Source organism: Rhinoderma darwinii, chromosome 6 (assembly GCF_050947455.1).
Source record: "Rhinoderma darwinii isolate aRhiDar2 chromosome 6, aRhiDar2.hap1, whole genome shotgun sequence".
Classification (NCBI taxonomy): Eukaryota; Metazoa; Chordata; class Amphibia; order Anura; family Rhinodermatidae; genus Rhinoderma; species Rhinoderma darwinii.
In genome coordinates, this window is record NC_134692.1 from 55,582,220 (window position 1) to 55,600,814 (window position 18,595).

General features: G+C 42.3%; 1 protein-coding gene across 1 annotated transcript in view; it reads right to left on the reverse strand.

The window, feature by feature from the left end:
- The window catches only part of LOC142656586 (aldehyde oxidase-like), a 123,853-nt gene that overhangs the window by 19,135 nt on the left and 86,123 nt on the right, over window positions 1-18,595 (reverse strand). Inside the window, exons 21-25 of the mRNA XM_075831518.1 lie at window positions 16,975-17,099; window positions 16,173-16,306; window positions 14,926-15,013; window positions 14,120-14,206; window positions 7,873-8,064 (exon numbers count right to left, since the gene is read on the reverse strand). Coding sequence (XP_075687633.1) covers window positions 7,873-8,064; window positions 14,120-14,206; window positions 14,926-15,013; window positions 16,173-16,306; window positions 16,975-17,099 — 626 coding nt within the window. The remainder of the gene's footprint in view (window positions 1-7,872; window positions 8,065-14,119; window positions 14,207-14,925; window positions 15,014-16,172; window positions 16,307-16,974; window positions 17,100-18,595) is intronic.

Here is an 18,595-nt window from a genome sequence, read left to right on the forward strand (position 1 = left end):
CAGTTGTCAATTTATTCATACATTTTGAGGAGAAATACCACAATGCAGAGTTCTAAGAAAAGATGCTCCAGAATTGTTATTTCATGGGGAATAACACTATTTACTATGTCAGGAGAGGTAACAGGTCCTCATCAAAAACTGTGTGCCAACTGACCACAAATCATCTTTTGGGAATTGGTCCAATTTTGAAGGAATGGTGTAATTTCCTTTGTTTACTGATGGACTACTGCTAGAAAATTGTATGGATCTAAAAGGAAACTGTATAAAGTTAGAGGCTCATAAAGGAACAGTATGGGCACGTAGCAGGCTATGGGTTTCATATTACGGATCCGTACAACACAGATCTGTAATACAGTTGTGTGCATGAGGTCTAAGTCTTCAGGGCGTCTTCTCTGATCTCTCCTTAACATTACATCTTGACTGCCTGTGTCATAATTAAAATGGACAGAAAGAAATCAGAAAGAATATAGGAATACATCAAGGCAGATACTGACTGACTATCTCAGCTGTTCATGACATTTTCTGCACAATACAGAATGAACCATTAAACATACCATGACTGATTGTACCTTTCTAATGGTACCTTTTCAATGAGAATAGATTATCTCCAGGGACATACGGAAAGGATGTTTATTGATTTTACTTTACAACCTATTTAAAACCTATGTATTAAACCTTTAATTTCAGAGAAATCTACAAGATGACAAATATCCAAACTGCGGAGAAAGGGAGTAGACTCTTATATTTACACAGCATGCAGCGGGAAGATAAGGAGGAATGGCTCGGATAGAACAAAATAGTGGAGCACAGAACAATAATGAAATATTTGGCATATCCAACACTGTAGAAAAGTTGGCCATGGACATTGGACAGATTAATATACAACCTTTATTAAGAGGACGCCTCTTAATAAATGTGTTATCTTTCTACTGGCCCTGCGCAACTGTGGCGCAACAATCGTGGCCATGAGTCATTTATTAAAGCTGCGGTTTATACAACGTACTGACGCTGCCCAACATTAGTACCTTGTATGATCTGCGGCATGCCGTAAGAGGCTGACAGTACCCGGAGGGGAGGAGAGAAGCGGTGATGTGAGTGTATATATATATATATATATATATATATATATATATAATTGTATTTTATTTAATTGGCCAAATGGGGGGGGGGTCGGGGGGATAGTCAGATCGGTGGGGGGGTACGGTGCCTTTTTATGCCCTACAGAAACCAACGCCAGCTCTTGTCGTAAACTATAATAAATTTGTAAGGCCGCTATAGATCAGCCCTCTTTAGGGAAGGAATGCCCCCTTTTACCAAAGTGGCGAGAGTGGCGTAAAAAAGCCAAAAGTTGACTTCCGGTTCCGGCGCTGGCGATGCAGGACGCGTGTGACTGAGCTCCCGCTCCCGACTAGCCTGCTTACCTGCAAAAGTCACTTCGGTGGCGAAAAACAGATGATAGACACCGGCCCAACACACAGGAACATACCCAGGGGTGCCTGCATGGAACGATACCTCCTCCGGGGCGCACACAAGCCAGCCATGGAGGTTCTAGCCGCGGGCGTGGACAGGGGAGGTAAGATGGCGGCGCTTCCCGCCACTGCTCCCCCGCTGTATTCACAGGATGAGGAGCTGCTGCAGCCCCAGCCCCAGTCCCCGATTTCAAGCATGGCAGAGCCCATAGCCTCTTCTTACCCAGCACCTGTGGACTATATAGCACTGGCCCATGAAGTGGCTAAGCGGATAGCTCCTGACCTGCAAAAAGCGCTGGAAAAAACGGTGCAAGCGTCTCTTAAACGCATGCATGCGGATCTGGCACAAGTAACTTCCAGGACTAATGAATTAGAGCAACGTGTAACGCTGCTGGAGGATGAAAATGAGCGCCTGCAATCCAAACTTAAAGCGGTGTTGTCTAATACTACGCAGTTGGGAGACAAGGTGGAGGACCTAGAAAACCGCTCCAGAAGGAGCAACCTGCGAATTGTGGGTCTGAAAGAAGCGGTGGTCCCTTCTGATTTGCAGCGTCTATGTGAGAGATCATTGCCAGCAGCATTGGGCCTCCAGCGTCCATGCCGGGTGGAAAGGGCGCACTGGGTGGGATCGGACCCAAGAAATCTTCCATCAGCGCACGGCAGCAGCTCACTTCGCCCCAGACAAGTCATCTTTAAACTGTCGGATTACAATGACAAGGTGGCACTGATGAAGGCATATCGCAGCAGATCTCGACCCTTGGAGATAATGGGCATGAAAGTGGTACTTTTCGAGTACTATTCTACGGAGGTCGCAAAGCGCAGGCGATCCTTCAGCAAGATTTGTACCGAGCTGTTCCAAGCGAAAGTACGTTTTAACCTGCAATATCCAGCCATTTTACGGGTGTTTCAAGCGAGTGGTCGGACCACGACATTCACCACAGTGAAGGATGCAGAGGACGCGCTGGCAGAGCTATGTGGGAGCCGCCCCCCGCACGAGGAGCGACGCAATCCAGAACACAGCCCACGTCGCAAGCCAAGAGAAGTCGGAAGGAGTCGCTTGGATATGGAGCGAACTTGGGCAGAAGCTTTACTACCCACACCCGAAAGAGAACGCGGAGGAAGATCCAGGAACAGAGGGGATTCTCCGAAGCCGCAAAGACGGCCGCGGGACCGCATCAGGTCCACGTCTCCTGATTGAAGAGTGAAGATTTCAGGACCCTTATGTCTTTGTAGAGGGTTCTGTGGACGCTGTAGATCAATCGCAGGTTCCGATCCTTTGCAGATAAGTTTCCAGTTATTGCAGATAATGCTTGATGATTGCACATGTCGGTCTTTTACTACAGCATTTTTGTCTGTCATCAACTGTTCTCAGGTCAAAATGTATGCATTCTGATATAATGCTGTATTTACACTGCAGGGGGTTTGAGTCTGAGTTAGGGCCTGTTCTAAGTTCTGAGCTCGCTCACTGGTGGGCCTCTCCGATCGAGAATTTTACAAGGCCTGTCTCTCTTATGGGATTAGATATGGCCGTTGCAGGTCAAATATGCGGGGGAGACTCTGCAGGGGTTTTTGGGTCGCTGTTCTGGGCAGCTTTGAAGTGAAGCAGTGTTCAGGTCTATATGATACATGGTAATCTGAGCGGTAGCTGAGAGGTTTGACCCTTTGATTTAAGACCGGGTATCTGCTGCAAGGGATTGATGGTCGGTGATGGGCTGATGTAGCTCTGTCACGATAAGTGGTTTGTAATTTCGGCTACGCAGGTCTGTGAGGGAGGGGGAGGGAGGAACGTGTTAGTGCACAACAGAAAAAAGTGAAATCTCGTACGCCAATGTGTACTAGGGGGTTGACTGCCCTTGTCACAGGCGTTTTTTCTATTTCTTTTGAACAAGGTCTGATGGCTTTGAGTTGGAGTTTAGCTTTGTTTGCTAGGCCGTGTTTTGGCCATGTTTTCAATGTTTATACATGGCGATTAGGGAAAGATGGATCCGACTCCCCGAACCGATCACAGCTTTTTGACACCTTAGCTCATCTTAGGCATAGTCCAATAACATGAAAATAGTTTCATGGAACGTCAAGGGGCTTAGATCCCCACAGAAAAGGACCAAACTCTTGCGACATATGAAGAGATTGCATCCAGATGTAGCCCTCTTACAGGAAACTCACCTTACCGAGTCAGAATTTAAATATCTACAAAAATTCTGGGTGGGCCACGTTTTTGGCTCAGCTGCTAGAGACGGTAAGCCGGGAGTTATAATATTGGTGCACAAAAATTTTGCTTTTACATTGGTGTCCCAGGAACGTGATGATGAGGGTCGTTGGGTCCATCTAGTGGTGGAACATGCAGGGTAAACTATTAGTATCCATAATGTCTATGGGCCAAATGCGGCCAACACAGCGTTTTTTGATCAATTGGAAGCCCAACTCCAGCAGGATCGCACTAAATTATTGGTACTAGGGGGAGACCTTAATACTGTAAGATCCTCTAGGGAAGATAGATGTATTGGGTGCCGTTTCGAATAAACAGAGGGATAGGATCTTGCCAGACTTTTTGAGACACACTGCCCTTGCAGATGCTTGTAGGAGTTTACATCCTGATGCTAGGGAGTACACACACTTTTCGCATGTACATCAATCGTGGTCGCGTATTGATTACTTACTTGTGAACTAAGCTTTTTCCCGCAGACTACATGACACGACGATAGAAGATCTTGTCATCTCTGACCACTCCCCGATTACCATTACTCTGGCCGACACAGTAGCTAAGGGACTGGATTCTATATGGAGGTTCCCCTCCTTTCTGGCGACGGATGAGGACTTTTTACAGAAGCTAAGGGGATGGTGGACGGAATTTGACGGGGATAATGCGTCACATCGTACGGACCCGTCGTTGTACTGGCGTACAGCTAAAGCGGTAATTCGCGGGAAAATTATACAATTTATGGCCAATCTTAAACGTAAGACCACCGAAGGGTACAAGACGGCGAGCGAACGATTAAGGTGCGCATACACGGCATTTTTACAATCTCCGTCAGCGTCTCTCGGGGAGGCCTGGAGGGAAGCCAAGCGACAGTTTGATCAGTGGCTAGATAAAAGAGAAAGCATCTATCGGTCTCAATTTGATGCTGACCTTATGCGCTTCAGCAATAAAGCGGGTAAATTATTAGCACGCTTGGCGAAGGGGAGGTATACACCGTCACACATTTTAAACCTTAAAGACACCAACGGAATCCCTGCAGCGGATCCCAAAAAAATTAACACTATTTTGCGTACATATTATCAACCCCTTTATTCAGACACGCCCATTGACACCCAAAAAGGTAGGGAATTCTTGGAGAAGGTAAAGTTGCCTGGACTCAAGCAGGAGCAGAACGATCTGCTGAGCGCAGAGATCACGGTGGAGGAACTCACGAGTACAATTAGGACCTTATCTAACGGAGAGGCCCCGGGGCCGGATGGGTTCACGGGAGAATTTTATAAGTCCCTAAGAGAGGAAATCAGCCCCATTTTGGTGGATTATTATAATATTTTACTAAAGACCGGTACGTTCCCAGCGGAGGCCAAACTAGCGCATATAAAGGTGCTGCCCAAGAAGAGGAAGGATCCTCTTGACCCGGGGTCATATCGCCTGATCTCATTGATAGACCAAGACCAGAAATTACTCACAAAAATCTTATCTAATCGTTTGGCCATGTATCTACCTACATTGGTGGGTAAATCTCAAGTGGGGTTTGTAAAGGGTAGGACAGCAGTGACTAATCTGCGTAAGGTGTTGACGGTACTAGAAACAGTCAGGCATGATCCCCAGCCAGGTACCCGACCAGCACTTTTGGCGCTAGATGCAGAGAAAGCTTTTGATAACATACAGTGGGAATGGCTGGGGATGGTGCTGGATAAGATGTATGTCCAGGGAGCCTTTCGGATCTTTTTGAAAGGGGTCTATACTAATCCCCAAGCGAGTGTCCACTCCTCAGGATTTCTATCGGCTTCCTTCCAATTGCATAAAGGGACCCGGCAGGGATGTCCCCTGTCGCAACTTTTATTTAATCTAGCACTGGAACCTATGGCTAGATTTCTGGAAGAGTCCGCAGTATTCAGAGGTATTCGGGTGGGGTCTATGGCAGTTAAGTTAGCCTTGTTTACTGACGATGTTATACTGTTTATGTCAAATCCCCAAGAGCACTTACTGCCGGTCTTTCATTTTTTGCAGGACTTTGGGCAATGCTCCGGATACAAAGTCAATATAGCTAAAAGCAAACTGCTGGTGTTGGGTAAACCATTACCTGGGACCTTTTGGCAATCATTGGGATGCAGGATATCCCCGGTGAAACAATGCATAACTTATCTAGGCATTAAGATAGGGAAGGTGCCTGAAACCCTGTATGGCCTGAATTATCCACCGCTGTTTAAAAAAATACAGGCGGAACTCACCAGATGGTGTCAGTTATCACTATCCCTTCTGTGGAGGTGCCACTTAATTAAGATGGTTAGTTTCCCCAGACTGCTATATCCCTTTCAAACACTCCCGCTCTTGCTGAAATATGGGGATGTCTCCAAACTGAATTCCGCATTTACAAAATTTATATGGGCAGGAAAGAGGCCTCGCATTGCACTTACTGAGCTCATGATGGGCAAGCATGAGGGGGGACGGAAGTTTCCCAATATTAGGGGATACAATGTGGTATATCTCTTTCATCACGTAGTGGATTGGCTTCATGAAACGAGCCATTATTCCAATTTAGAGCTGGAAGGGGAGTACGCCTCACCCTGGAACTTAAAAGCCTTATTACACTGTAGAGTTGCCTCTCTTCTGTGCCGTCTCAAAACCTCCATTGTTCTGAGAGATACAGTCCTAGCCTGGAAAGCGGTTCGTAAATTTTTTGACTTGCCTCACCTGCTCTCCAAGCACATGCCGTTGTGTGGACACCCCGAATTCCTACCGGGTGTAGACAGTGGGGATAGATTTGCCTCTTGGGGGGAGGCAGGTATTAGCAGCGCAGGGGATCTTATGCATAAAGAGGAAAGGAGATGGTTAACAGGGTCGGAAATCAGAGCTAAACTCAGTCCCTTAGAGGGCAATGTTAATGTTAATTTTCGACAAGTTCTCCAGGTGCGGTCATTCTGTACCTCTAGGCTCAGAGATTTAAATAAGGAAGCCACCACTCATACTCTGGATGAGGTCATAGGCCCAACGGTTCTTCGGGTGACTATCTCGAGGTTGTATAGAGCACTCGGGGATTATTTTGTCCGCCCACGACCACGGGCTATGTTCAAAGTCTGGGAACGATGGACTCAAGATCCGGCTATAGGAGAGATCATATTGGAGGGTTGGGAGACGGTACGGAAGGTGATCGTTAACGAGAGCTGGAGGGAAACCTATTTCAAACTAATACATTCGGCTATATTTTGGCTTCAATATTTTACCAAATGCAACACCCCCCTGACGAATTTGTGGCACGGAGTATGGGGCTGTGCTCATACTGAACGATACTGGGTGATGGTACACAGCTATATTTTGGATCATTGGAAGGCGAAACTTCCAATGACGCCTCAAGCGCTGCTGTTCCATCAGGCGCGACCGCCAGAGGAAGAGGAAGCTCGAGGGACGAGATCTCCTCCCCCCTTGGTGCACACAATTTTGCTGGTGGCCTTGAGATGCCTGTTATGTAAATGGTTGGAAACTGATACACCGGGTCTGGACATGATCGTGTCTCGCTTAAAACAATTATTAGCTCTTGAGCGGGTGGAGATAGAAAGAAGGAAAGAAACGGGAACCAAGAAGTTATTTGCTAAATGGCAAATATTTATAGAAACGCAATGCACAGCGACTGAGGTGGTGGAAATTGTTACGCCTTTTAGACACACAGCGTGGTATCATACGCAGCTTCTGGCGGGCACTTTAGGAGGCTTACAACTTTAGTCTAGATAATAGATAGGGGATAGATGGAGCGGTGCTACTCTTTGATGACCTAAGTCGTGTTCAGGGATAGGGGAAGTCATGTTTTTTAGTTGCTAAGCAGATTCAAAGAGATATGCCATGATTGTATGTTGTTATGTTATTTCGTTTTAGTTCTATTCGCAGTTGCGTGCTATTCATCTATGACGCAATTTTTCTTTGAAATGTTTGTAAGAAAATGTGAAAAATGTTAATAAAAATGATGTTTTAAAAAAAAAAAAGGCGAAAGTTGCAAATTGCGATTTTTCTACGCCAGTTTCGTAGAAAGGTTGATAAATTCCCCCCCCCCAATATGTCTATGATGGCCAGTTTCAGTATTATCTAAAACGAAAGATACTTTGAAAGCCTGGAAATTTTACTCCTATTTACTATTTTTAAAACCATTTTCTTCATTCCCTAAAGAGCGAAAAAAAGTAGAACATGAGTCATATATGTAAGAGTGTTACTTACCTTATGAGGTGGTAAATTGCACTTTGCTGCTACTTGATCTATCCACGCTTCTGTAACCAGAGCACACTGAGGAAACCCAAAACCTCGAAATGATATATTTGATGGAAGATTTGTTTTACAAACTTTTCCCTGGCATCTTAGATTAGGAATGTGGTAAGAAGCGTCTGTTTGAAGAACTGAAATCTCCATTATCTATGACAAATATTAAATTGTATTATATTATATTATTAAAAATACACGTTGAGTTATCACATCTATGGTTGAGAACACTGCTTCCTAAATACATTTACTGTAGGTTATTTATTGATGTCAGCCGAAAAAAAGAACGTAATTGATAAGTGTATCTTCTCTCAGCCTAGCAAGAGCAGTCTGTGTTCCCTTCTTCAAGGACAGATGGCACTGGGCACTGTCAATTATAGCAGCCTTTCTTTTTACAGAATCTTCCTTCTCATTGACATGGAGTATCAATAGTAATTTTTATGAAGAAAGGTACTATGCACACCATTAGTAGTTATCCAAAGATTGATTTTAATGGTTTTGCCAGAATCAGTGCAACGTTTCGGTCATGTCTTTGACCTTCATCAGGCACTATAAAGTTCAAGAATCAATGTAAATTAGACTTGGAACATAATATGGTGTCTATAAACATATGGAGATAAATATATATAATTATACAGATGTAACATGTGATATTGATCACTATGCGAGGTATGAACAGATCAAATTGTCACAACATGTATAACAGCGGAACAATCTGAAAAAATTTATACAATATACGATACAAATGATGCAAACACTAATTTACAGAGGAGTATATCCAGAACAAGAGAAAATAAGAAGGTACATAATATATGTCCGGTAATATTATGTGCGAAGTAATGAGCTTGTGGCAATGGTTCCTAATGAGAAGAGATATAATGTATTGTTAATTGTAAAGGAAAATATGCTGCATAGTGCATTAAAAATACGGAACAAACATCGCAGTTAAAGGTAGTTATGTATAGGTGATTTTAAACAAGTCCTAATCGTGTACTTAAAGAGGCTCTGTCACCAGATTTTGCAACCCCTATCTGCTATTGCAGCAGATAGGCGCTGCAATGTAGATTACAGTAACGTTTTTATTTTTAAAAAACGAGCATTTTTGGCCAAGTTATGACCATTTTCGTATTTATGCAAATGAGGCTTGCAAAAGTACAACTGGGCGTGTATTGTGTGCGTACATCGGGGGGCGTTTACTACTTTTACTAGCTGGGCTTTCTGATGAGAAGTATCATCCACTTCTCTTCAGAACGCCCAGCTTCTGGCAGTGCAGATCTCTGACGTCACTCACAGGTCCTGCATCGTGTCAGCACCAGAGGCTACAGATGATTCTGCAGCAGCATCGGCGTTTGCAGGTAAGTCCATGTAGCTACTTACCTGCAAATGCTGATGCTGCTGCAGAATCATCTGTAGCCTCTGGTGCCGACACGATGCAGGACCTGTGAGTGACGTCACAGTGCTGCACTGCCAGAAGCTGGGCGTTGTGAAGAGAAGTGGATGATACTTCTATACACAACGCCCAGCTAGTAAAAGTAGTAAACACGCCCCGATGTACGCACATAATACACGCCCAGTTGTACTTTTACTTTTCAACACGCCCAGTTGTACTTTTGCAAGCCTCATTTGCATAAATACGAAAATAGTCATAACTTGGCCAAAAATGCTCGTTTTTTAAAAATAAAAACGTTACTGTAATCTACATTGCAGCGCCGATCTGCTGCAATAGCAGATAGGGGTTGCAAAATCTGGTGACAGAGCCTCTTTAAGTGACTGATATTAACAAGAAGTCTAGAGGTATATCCATAGTAATCAGTACACAAGAGTCAGGTTGTGACTCAGTAGAACATGTAAAGACGAAATAGGAAAAGGAACATGAAATGACATATAGATGGTCTAATACCTGTAATATCCTTGGTCCTGCGTAATGGCGCTTTAAATAGTAATTTTTATTTTTACTAGAATGTCATTCTACAATTAATGTTTGGTTTGTTGTGTAGACAGATGATGTGTTAGCTGTACATTAATTAATATGTACCGTATTTTTCGGACTATAAGACTCAGTTTTTAGCAAGAATAAATCTTGCCAAAAATTGCCATTGTCTTATAGTCGGCAGTCAAGGGACCCGGCTGCGCCGAGCCCCATGACAGCTTCCTTACTTAACCCTTTCCCGACCCATGATGTGCCGGCACTGAGCCCGCTCCATTCCCCTCAGGTGTCAGCCGTGTTTTACAGCTGAAACGCTGCTCTAACGGCCAGAAACAGCGATTGCGCTGTTTCTGGCCGTTTAACTAGTTAAATGCTGCGGTCAATAGCAACTGCGGCATTTATAGGGGTTTTCCCATAATGGACATTTATGACATATCCACAGTCATAAACCTCAGATAGATGCGGGTCCCACCTCTGGGACCCGCACCCATCTCTAGAATGGCGCCCGCTAAACCCCGTTCTATCTTACTCGGCTCTGCTGTCTCCCGGCCACTTCCTGGTTAGGTGGTTGGGAGTTATGAAAACAGCCGAGTGCTCGCCGAGCTACGCTTTTTATGCAACTCCCATAGAAGTGAGTAGTAATTACAGAAACAGCGTAGCTCGCATGCTACGCTGCTTCTGTAACTGCCATTCAGTACTATGGGAATAGTTTTTGTAACTCATCCATGTATTGCAGTGTATTGTACCAGCGATCCAACGATCGCTGGTTCAAGTCCCCTAAGGGAACTAATAAAATGTGTAAAAAAAAAGTTAGACACATTTTCAGGAGTGTAAAAAAAATATTAAAAGTTAAAAAAAAACCTTTTCCTATTTTTCCCCAAGCACAATGTAAAAAATAATTTTTTTAAATAAATTGGTATCACTGTGTCCGTAAAAGTCTGAAGTTTTACAATATAGCATTATTTGATTCGCACGGTGAATTTTTTTTTCTAAAGCAACGGAATCGTTGTTTTTTGGCCACCTTAGCGCTAATAAAAATGAAATAAAAAGTGATAAAAAAATCTTATGTACCAAATAAAAACTACAGCTCGTCCTGCAAAAATTGAGTCCCCACACCGTTCAATCGATTAAATAATATAGTTATGGCTCTCCGAATGGGGTGAAACAGGACAAATATTTTTTTTTTTAACAAATAGTTTTTTCTTTGCAAAAGTAGTAAAATATGAAATTTTTCCCTATTTTCTGTTGTCTAAAACCTGGGTGCGTCTTACAGTCTGGTGCTTCTTATAGTCCGATAAATACGTTATTTTTTTATGTTATTGGTGATAATTTTTCTATAAACTCAGTAATACACATTCACAGACATTCTGCTGTTCTCTTCTAACAATATTGGGGGGATTTATTAACTTTTCTATGTCAGTTTTCTGCGTAGAAATATTGCAAACAGCACAAAAGTTACAATTTGCCGGAAAAACTGTGACTTTTGTGTCGTTTCCGCAGCTCACAACAGAAATGGTACATCTCCCTTACAGGCGCATGGATGGCCAGAGATGCGCCTAATTCATTAAGAGGTATGCATCTTTTTAATAAATTAGGTGCACTTTGCTCCAACTTTCTTTATATTAAGACTGCTATATAAGACATTGTTCATGTACACATGAACGTTGTCCACCCTCTCTGCTACCCCATGGGTTTGTTACACCAAATGTTTGTTTTAGTTAAAATAGAAAGGCAGATGGTAGACATTAAAAGCCCTATTACACAGGCCGATGATCGGGCAAACAAGCGTTTATATGAACACTCGTTCCCGATCATTGCTCTGTGTAGACAGGACAACGATCAGCCGATGAATGAGCAAACACTTGTTCATTGGCTGATTGTATCGTTTTTGCAGCACAAGTTAATACCATTGTCGGCAGCCCATCTCCCTGTGTAAACAGGGAGACGTGCTGCCGACATGATAGAAATGTGGATGAGCAATCATAGTAACAAGCGCTTGACCCCATACATACAGTGAAGGAAATAAGTATTTGATCCCTTGCTGATTTTGTAAGTTTGCCCACTGTCAAAGTCATGAACAGTCTAGAATTTTTAGGCTAGGTTAATTTTACCAGTGAGAGATAGATTATATATATAAAAAAAAAAAAAGAAAATCACATTGTCAACAAAATTATATATATTTATTTGCATTGTGCACAGAGAAATAAGTATTTGATCCCCTACCAACCATTAAGAGTTCAGCCTCCTCCAGACCAGTTACACGCTCCAAATCAACTTGGTGCCTGCATTAAAGACAGCTGTCTTACATGGTCACCTGTATAAAAGGCTCCTGTCCACAGACTCAATTAATCAGTCTGACTCTAACCTCTACAACATGGGCAAGACCAAAGAGCTTTCTAAGGATGTCAGGGACAAGATCATAGACCTGCACAAGGCTGGAATGGGCTACAAAACCATAAGTAAGATGCTGGATGAGAAGGAGACAACTGTTGGTGCAATAGTAAGAAAATGGAAGACATACAAAATGACTGTCAATCGACATCGATCTGGGGCTCCATGCAAAATCTCACCTCGTGGGGTATCCTTGATCCTGAGGAAGGTGAGAGCTCAGCCGAAAACTACACGGGGGGAACTTGTTAATGATCTCAAGGCAGCTGGGACCACAGTCACCAAGAAAACCATTGGTAACACATTACGCTGTAATGGATTCAAATCCTGCAGTGCCCGCAAGGTCCCCCTGCTGAAGAAGGCACATGTACAGGCCCGTCTGAAGTTTGCAAATGAACATCTGGATGATTCTGAGAGTGATTGGGAGAAGGTGCTGTGGTCAGATGAGACTAAAATTGAGCTCTTTGGCATTAACTCAACTCGCCGTTTTTGGAGGAAGAGAAATGCTGCCTATGACCCAAACAACACCGTCCCCACTGTCAAGCATGGAGGTGGAAACATTATGTTTTGGGGGTGTTTCTCTGCTAAGGGCACAGGACTACTTCAGCGCATCAATGGGAGAATGGATGGAGCCATGTACCGTCAAATCCTGAGTGACAACCTCCTTCCCTCCACCAGGACATTAAAAATGGCTCGTGGCTGGGTCTTCCAGCACGACAATTACCCGAAACATACAGCCAAGGCAACAAAGGAGTGGCTCAAAAAGAAGCACATTAAGGTCATGGAGTGGCCTAGCCAGTCTCCAGACCTTAATCCCATCGAAAACTTATGGAGGGAGCTGAAGATCCGAGTTGCCAAGCGACAGCCTCGAAATCTTAATGATTTACAGATGATCTGCAAAGAGGAGTGGGCCAAAATTCCATCTAAGGGTATGTTCACACGGCCAAATTTCAGACGTATACGAGGCGTATTATGCCTCGTTTTACGTCTGAAAATACGGCTCCAATACGTCGGCAAACATCTGCCCATTCATTTGAATGGGTTTGCCGACGTACTGTGCAGATGACCTGTTATTTACGCGTCGTCGTTTGACAGCTGTCAAACGACGACGCGTAAAAATACAGCCTCGTCAAAAGAAGTGCAGGACACTTCTTTGGACGTTTTTGGAGCTGTTTTCTCATAGACTCCAATGAAAACAGCTCCAAAAACGGACGTAAAAAACGCCGCAAAAACGCCGCAAAAAATGTGAGTTGGTCAAAAAACGTCTGAAAAGCAGGGTCTGTTTTCCCTTGAAAACAGCTCTGGATTTTCAGACGTTTTTGTTGACTACGTGTGAACATACCCTAACATGTGTGCAAACCTCATCATCAACTACTAAAAATGTCTGACTGCTGTGCTTGCCAACAAGGGTTTTGCCACCAAGTATTAAGTCTTGTTTGCCAAAGGGATCAAATACTTATTTCTCTGTGCACAATGCAAATAAATATATATAATTTTGACAATGTGATTTTTTATTTTATTTTTTTATATAATCTATCGCTCACTGGTAAAATTAACCTAGCCTAAAAATTCTAGACTGTTCATGTCTTTGACAGTGGGCAAACTTACAAAATCAGCAAGGGATCAAATACTTATTTCCTTCACTGTAGCTCCTCGTGAAAGGAGCAAACGAACGCCAATCAACAATCTTGTTGATAGTCGATCGTTTCTTACAGCCAAAATTCGGCCGGTGTAAAAGGACCCTTACATGTCTAGGTTGTTGAGATGATAGACACTATGAAAATGCTATTATAAAGTATAATGTGGCCCCTGCCCTGATGTGATAAAATATATCCATTCAGAAATTAGTCACTGTATAATCATGTGAGAAGAATGGAAAGACTCTTAACTTACAAACACTGATTCTGTCCCAGAATATCCTCCGTTACTATATAAATTGATGTCTGCTGCCACAATTCTACCATCATTCATGTAACCCACCTAAAAACACACAAAACATACACTTTAGTTACTATTGGAACTTTAGATATTAAATAATAAATCTTTTGAAGGTGCTCATTTTCAGAAGTGTACCAGTTATACAGTATTTCTTTTATATTTTTCCATTTACATTCGAATCACAATTCACCTCTCAAAAACTATGGAAATCATGCATAAAAAATCGTTCTAACAAAAATGTCCCTGAAAAATCACAAATGGAATCTGATTGTTAAGGACTACAATTTTTTCATATGGTACTTTTGTTCCAACTTCTAATTGATCCAAATCGTCTTCCGAGATGCTTTGAAAAAATCAAATGAACCCCAAGTAGCAATTCTAGAATACGGAGAGGCAACACTTCTGAACAAACAAATCTTCTTAATACTGACTAAATGGTCATTATGGGAACTGGCATTTTAAGTAATTCTAACCTGTTTTAGTGATATGTAAGTTGATTTTGATTTCAGTGATCTGTTTTTATATTGGTCACTATCAGACACATTTTAGCATGTAACATACTGTACAATAGAAAAAATACTATAGTACATGCTTGTAAATTACACATTTATGTGTATAGATATTGTTAATTGGTTATAATCAGTCACCAATAAACATATAATGGTTCTTAAAACACCTACATATTTTATACATGTAACCTGAACTGTTATGAATAGCACTGGTTTAACATTTTGCATTTAATTTTTTTCTTTTTAACTTACTTTGTATCGTCCAAGATAGGGGTGTCTGCCAGCCTTTATTAGCATGTCTTCATCTCGCTCCAGAACGCAGCGAATAGGATGTTTTGTTCTACATGACAATAAGAAAACACTGCATTTACAAGCCCTGTATGCACTCTGCAAATATACCTATAGTTCTCATGAACAAGCATATCGATCGTATATATTACCCAAAATCCTCCAATTAAAACAGAAAGAGAAGCTGCACTGACTATGCCCTCACATGACATGACTCTTCTACTTCTATTTAAACCCAGCGGTCAGATATTACATTATATTAATAAGGATTTTAGAGTTGAAGATTAGGAGATAATTTTTATTTTTTCTAAATCACACCATTTCCTATAAATTTCCTATATATACAGGGTGGGCCATTTATAAGGATACACCTAATTAAAATGGGAATGGTTGGTGATATTAACTTCCTGTTTGTGGCACATTAGTATATGGGAGGGGGGAAACTTTTCAAGCTGGGTGTTGACCAAGGCGGCCATTTTGAAGTCGGCCATTTTGTATCCAACTTTAGTTTTTTCAATGGGAAGAGGGTCATGTGACACATCAAACTTATCGAGAATTTCACAAGAAAAACAATGGTGTGCTTGGTTTTAACGTTACTTTATTCTTTCATGAGTTATTTACAAGCTTCTCTTTGTTTACAGCCATTGACATGTCGCAGAGGTTAACACGTGAGGAGCGGATAGAAATTGTGTTGATGTCTGGTGAACGCAGTACCCGGGTCATTGCAGCAGATTTCACCCACCCTCTATCTATCTATCTATCTATCTATCTATCTATCTATCTATCTATCTATCTATCTATCTATCTATCTATACTGTACACATATACATTGCATCTGTGTTTATCAATTCCTACTCGAAAACACTGCCAAGGTGATCAGCTGATTGCTGTGGGTCCAGCTCCCGAGGATCTTGGTAAAAGTTGCTTTTGCCAGGGGAAGTTTCCGTCGACTGCTTATTTCCCAATTAAATGTGGCCATTTAAATACTTGTTAGTGGCTCTCCACTCTGGCTCATGGCTGGAACATAGCTTTGGCTATGACATCTAATAGTTCATATGGACAGAGGTTGTCCTAATGGGACAATCTACCTTAAATATATATAAGCATGTACAAATATAATTAATTTGTTGAATAGATGAAATATTGGTCATATTCTATATACAATGCACAATGTTGTTTTTATCACTGAAGGATTAAAAAATAACACTTACTTTTGAGCTGCCACAGCGGTAATTGCCGCTATATAAGCCGTCTTTACAATTTTGCCCCCAAATGCCCCACCAATTCTCTTTACATGGCAGTTGATGCGATTAAAGTTTATGCCAAGGGTTGTCGCTACTAGGCCCTTTTGAGAAAAAAGACTGGAATTAAAATAAAAAATAAAGTTGTTCTAGTTTCCACAGAATCTATTGTATGGTTTAACAGAACATCTAGGTAAAATCCTAGCTGTTGTCTATGTGACCAAAGGCAGTAGAAAGAGGCTGATGATCCAACTTTGGAGTCACTTCTCCAGAGAATATATATATACAGAGGTCGCCTTGTCGTGGCAGGTGGACAAACACTTTTTGATAAAAATGTGCACTAAGAACCTCCCTATTATAAGTAGATTTAGCTTTAGTGCATATTTATTTATATTTAGTGGTTTACGTGGCATTAGTGTCGCAGTGTGCTGTCGCCATTCTTTTTCTGCTATATATATATATATATATATATATATATATATATATATATAATGTATATTCATAGTGCGTACGCTTATCAATACTTCAGAAACTCAATTGATGTAATTTCCCTTCCCCAAATTTTGAGGCCTCGAATAAAACTTTTGGGACATGTTTTTAATCACCCATACTGTCCTATTTAGTCATAATTGCTGATCTCATATCTGTATAAATTCTGTATGTGACATTGAGACATGTTATCACTATTCACCTACACAACACATACATGATACGCATGCACTATTCTGCCCTATTCTTAAGTAATAGTAGCGATTATCTGTGATTGACTCACCTGCATGTAAGTTGGATCCTGTGTTGCTGCATAGATATCTATTTCCTGGCCTTCTTTGCTGGGGATAACACGGATGCTTTGGGTCTCCATATAAAAATGTTCCTGTCCTCCGATATATAACTCTCCTATTTCATAAAGCAAAACAACATGAATAACACAGATACTCAACTTGGCCAAAAGTATGTGGACATTCCTCCTAATTATTGAGTTCCGGTGTTTCAGCCACACCCATTGCAAACCGGTGCATAAAATCACGCACACAGCCATGCAATCTTTATATACAAACATTGCTAGTAGTATGGGGAATGGCTAAAGAGCTTAGTGGCACTCTCCTAAGAGACCGCCTTCAAGTAACATTAGCCCAAGAATTGCACGTCGAGAGATTCACAAAATGGGTAACATGATTGAGCAGCTGCACGCAAGGCTAAAATTACCCTGCACAATGCCAAATGTTGGCTGGAGTGGTGTTTAAGCACACAGCTACTGAATATAGAGCAGTGGAAACGTATTCTCTGGAGTGATGAATCACATTTCACTATCTGGCAGCCTAATGGACAAATCTGGGCTTGGCAGATTGTCAGGCGAACGGTACCTACTGGAATGCATAGCACCTATTGTAAAATTTGGTGGAGGAGGGATGTTCTGGGGCTGTCTTTCAGGGTTTGGGTTAGACCCCTTACTTCTAGTGAAGAGGAATGCTAATGCTGTAGCATACAAAGAAATTTTAGAGAATTGTATACTTTCAACTTTTTGGTTATAGTTTGGGGAAGACCATACCTGTCCCAGCATGACTGTACCTCTATGCACAAAGCGAGGTCTATAAGGACATGGTGTAATGACGGGGTAGGGAGACAGACACTCAGTCCCTGCCTACTTGCAACGGCCCGTCCTAGGCGACGGCGTACAACTGGGCGACGGTCCCTACGCTCAATAAGTGCACGACAGACAAACAGACAAGGGTACACAGAAGCTAAGGGAAATGGGGCAGTTGCCCACGGCAACACAGTGAGCAACAAGAGTAGTGAACGAGCCGAGTCAAACCAGGAGTGTACGAGGTACAAATCGCAGAGCAGGAGCGTAGTCAGTAAAGCCAGGGTCAAAAATGAAGCAAGGTCAATAATCATATCAGGAGCAGCAGAGCCAGGAAACAGGAAAGAATCTCAGGCAAAGGAGGAGCAGGAAATGCAGGTATAAATAGACAGAGGGCGGGATCTAGCTCCGTCTGGCCAGGCTGTGATAGGCTCTCCCACTCCTAAGCCTCCCAGCCTGAGTGGTAGAAGATGAAGTCAATCTCTCAGACTTAGGAGCAGGTGCAGACTGACTAACCATGGGCGTCGACACAGAAGCTGTGTCTGGCAGATCCTTTACACATGGTGTGACGAGTTTGGTGTGGAGGAACTTGAGTGGCCTGCACAGAGCCCTAACCTTAACCCCATCGAACATATTTCCAAGAAATTGAAACGCCAATTACAAGTCAGACCTTCTCGAACAACATCAGTTCTTGGTCTAACAAACACTCTTTTGGTTGAATGGGTACAAATTTCCACAGACACACTACAAAATCTTGCAGAAAGCCCAACTCCATATCAACACCCATGGTTTTAGAATGTGATGTCCAACA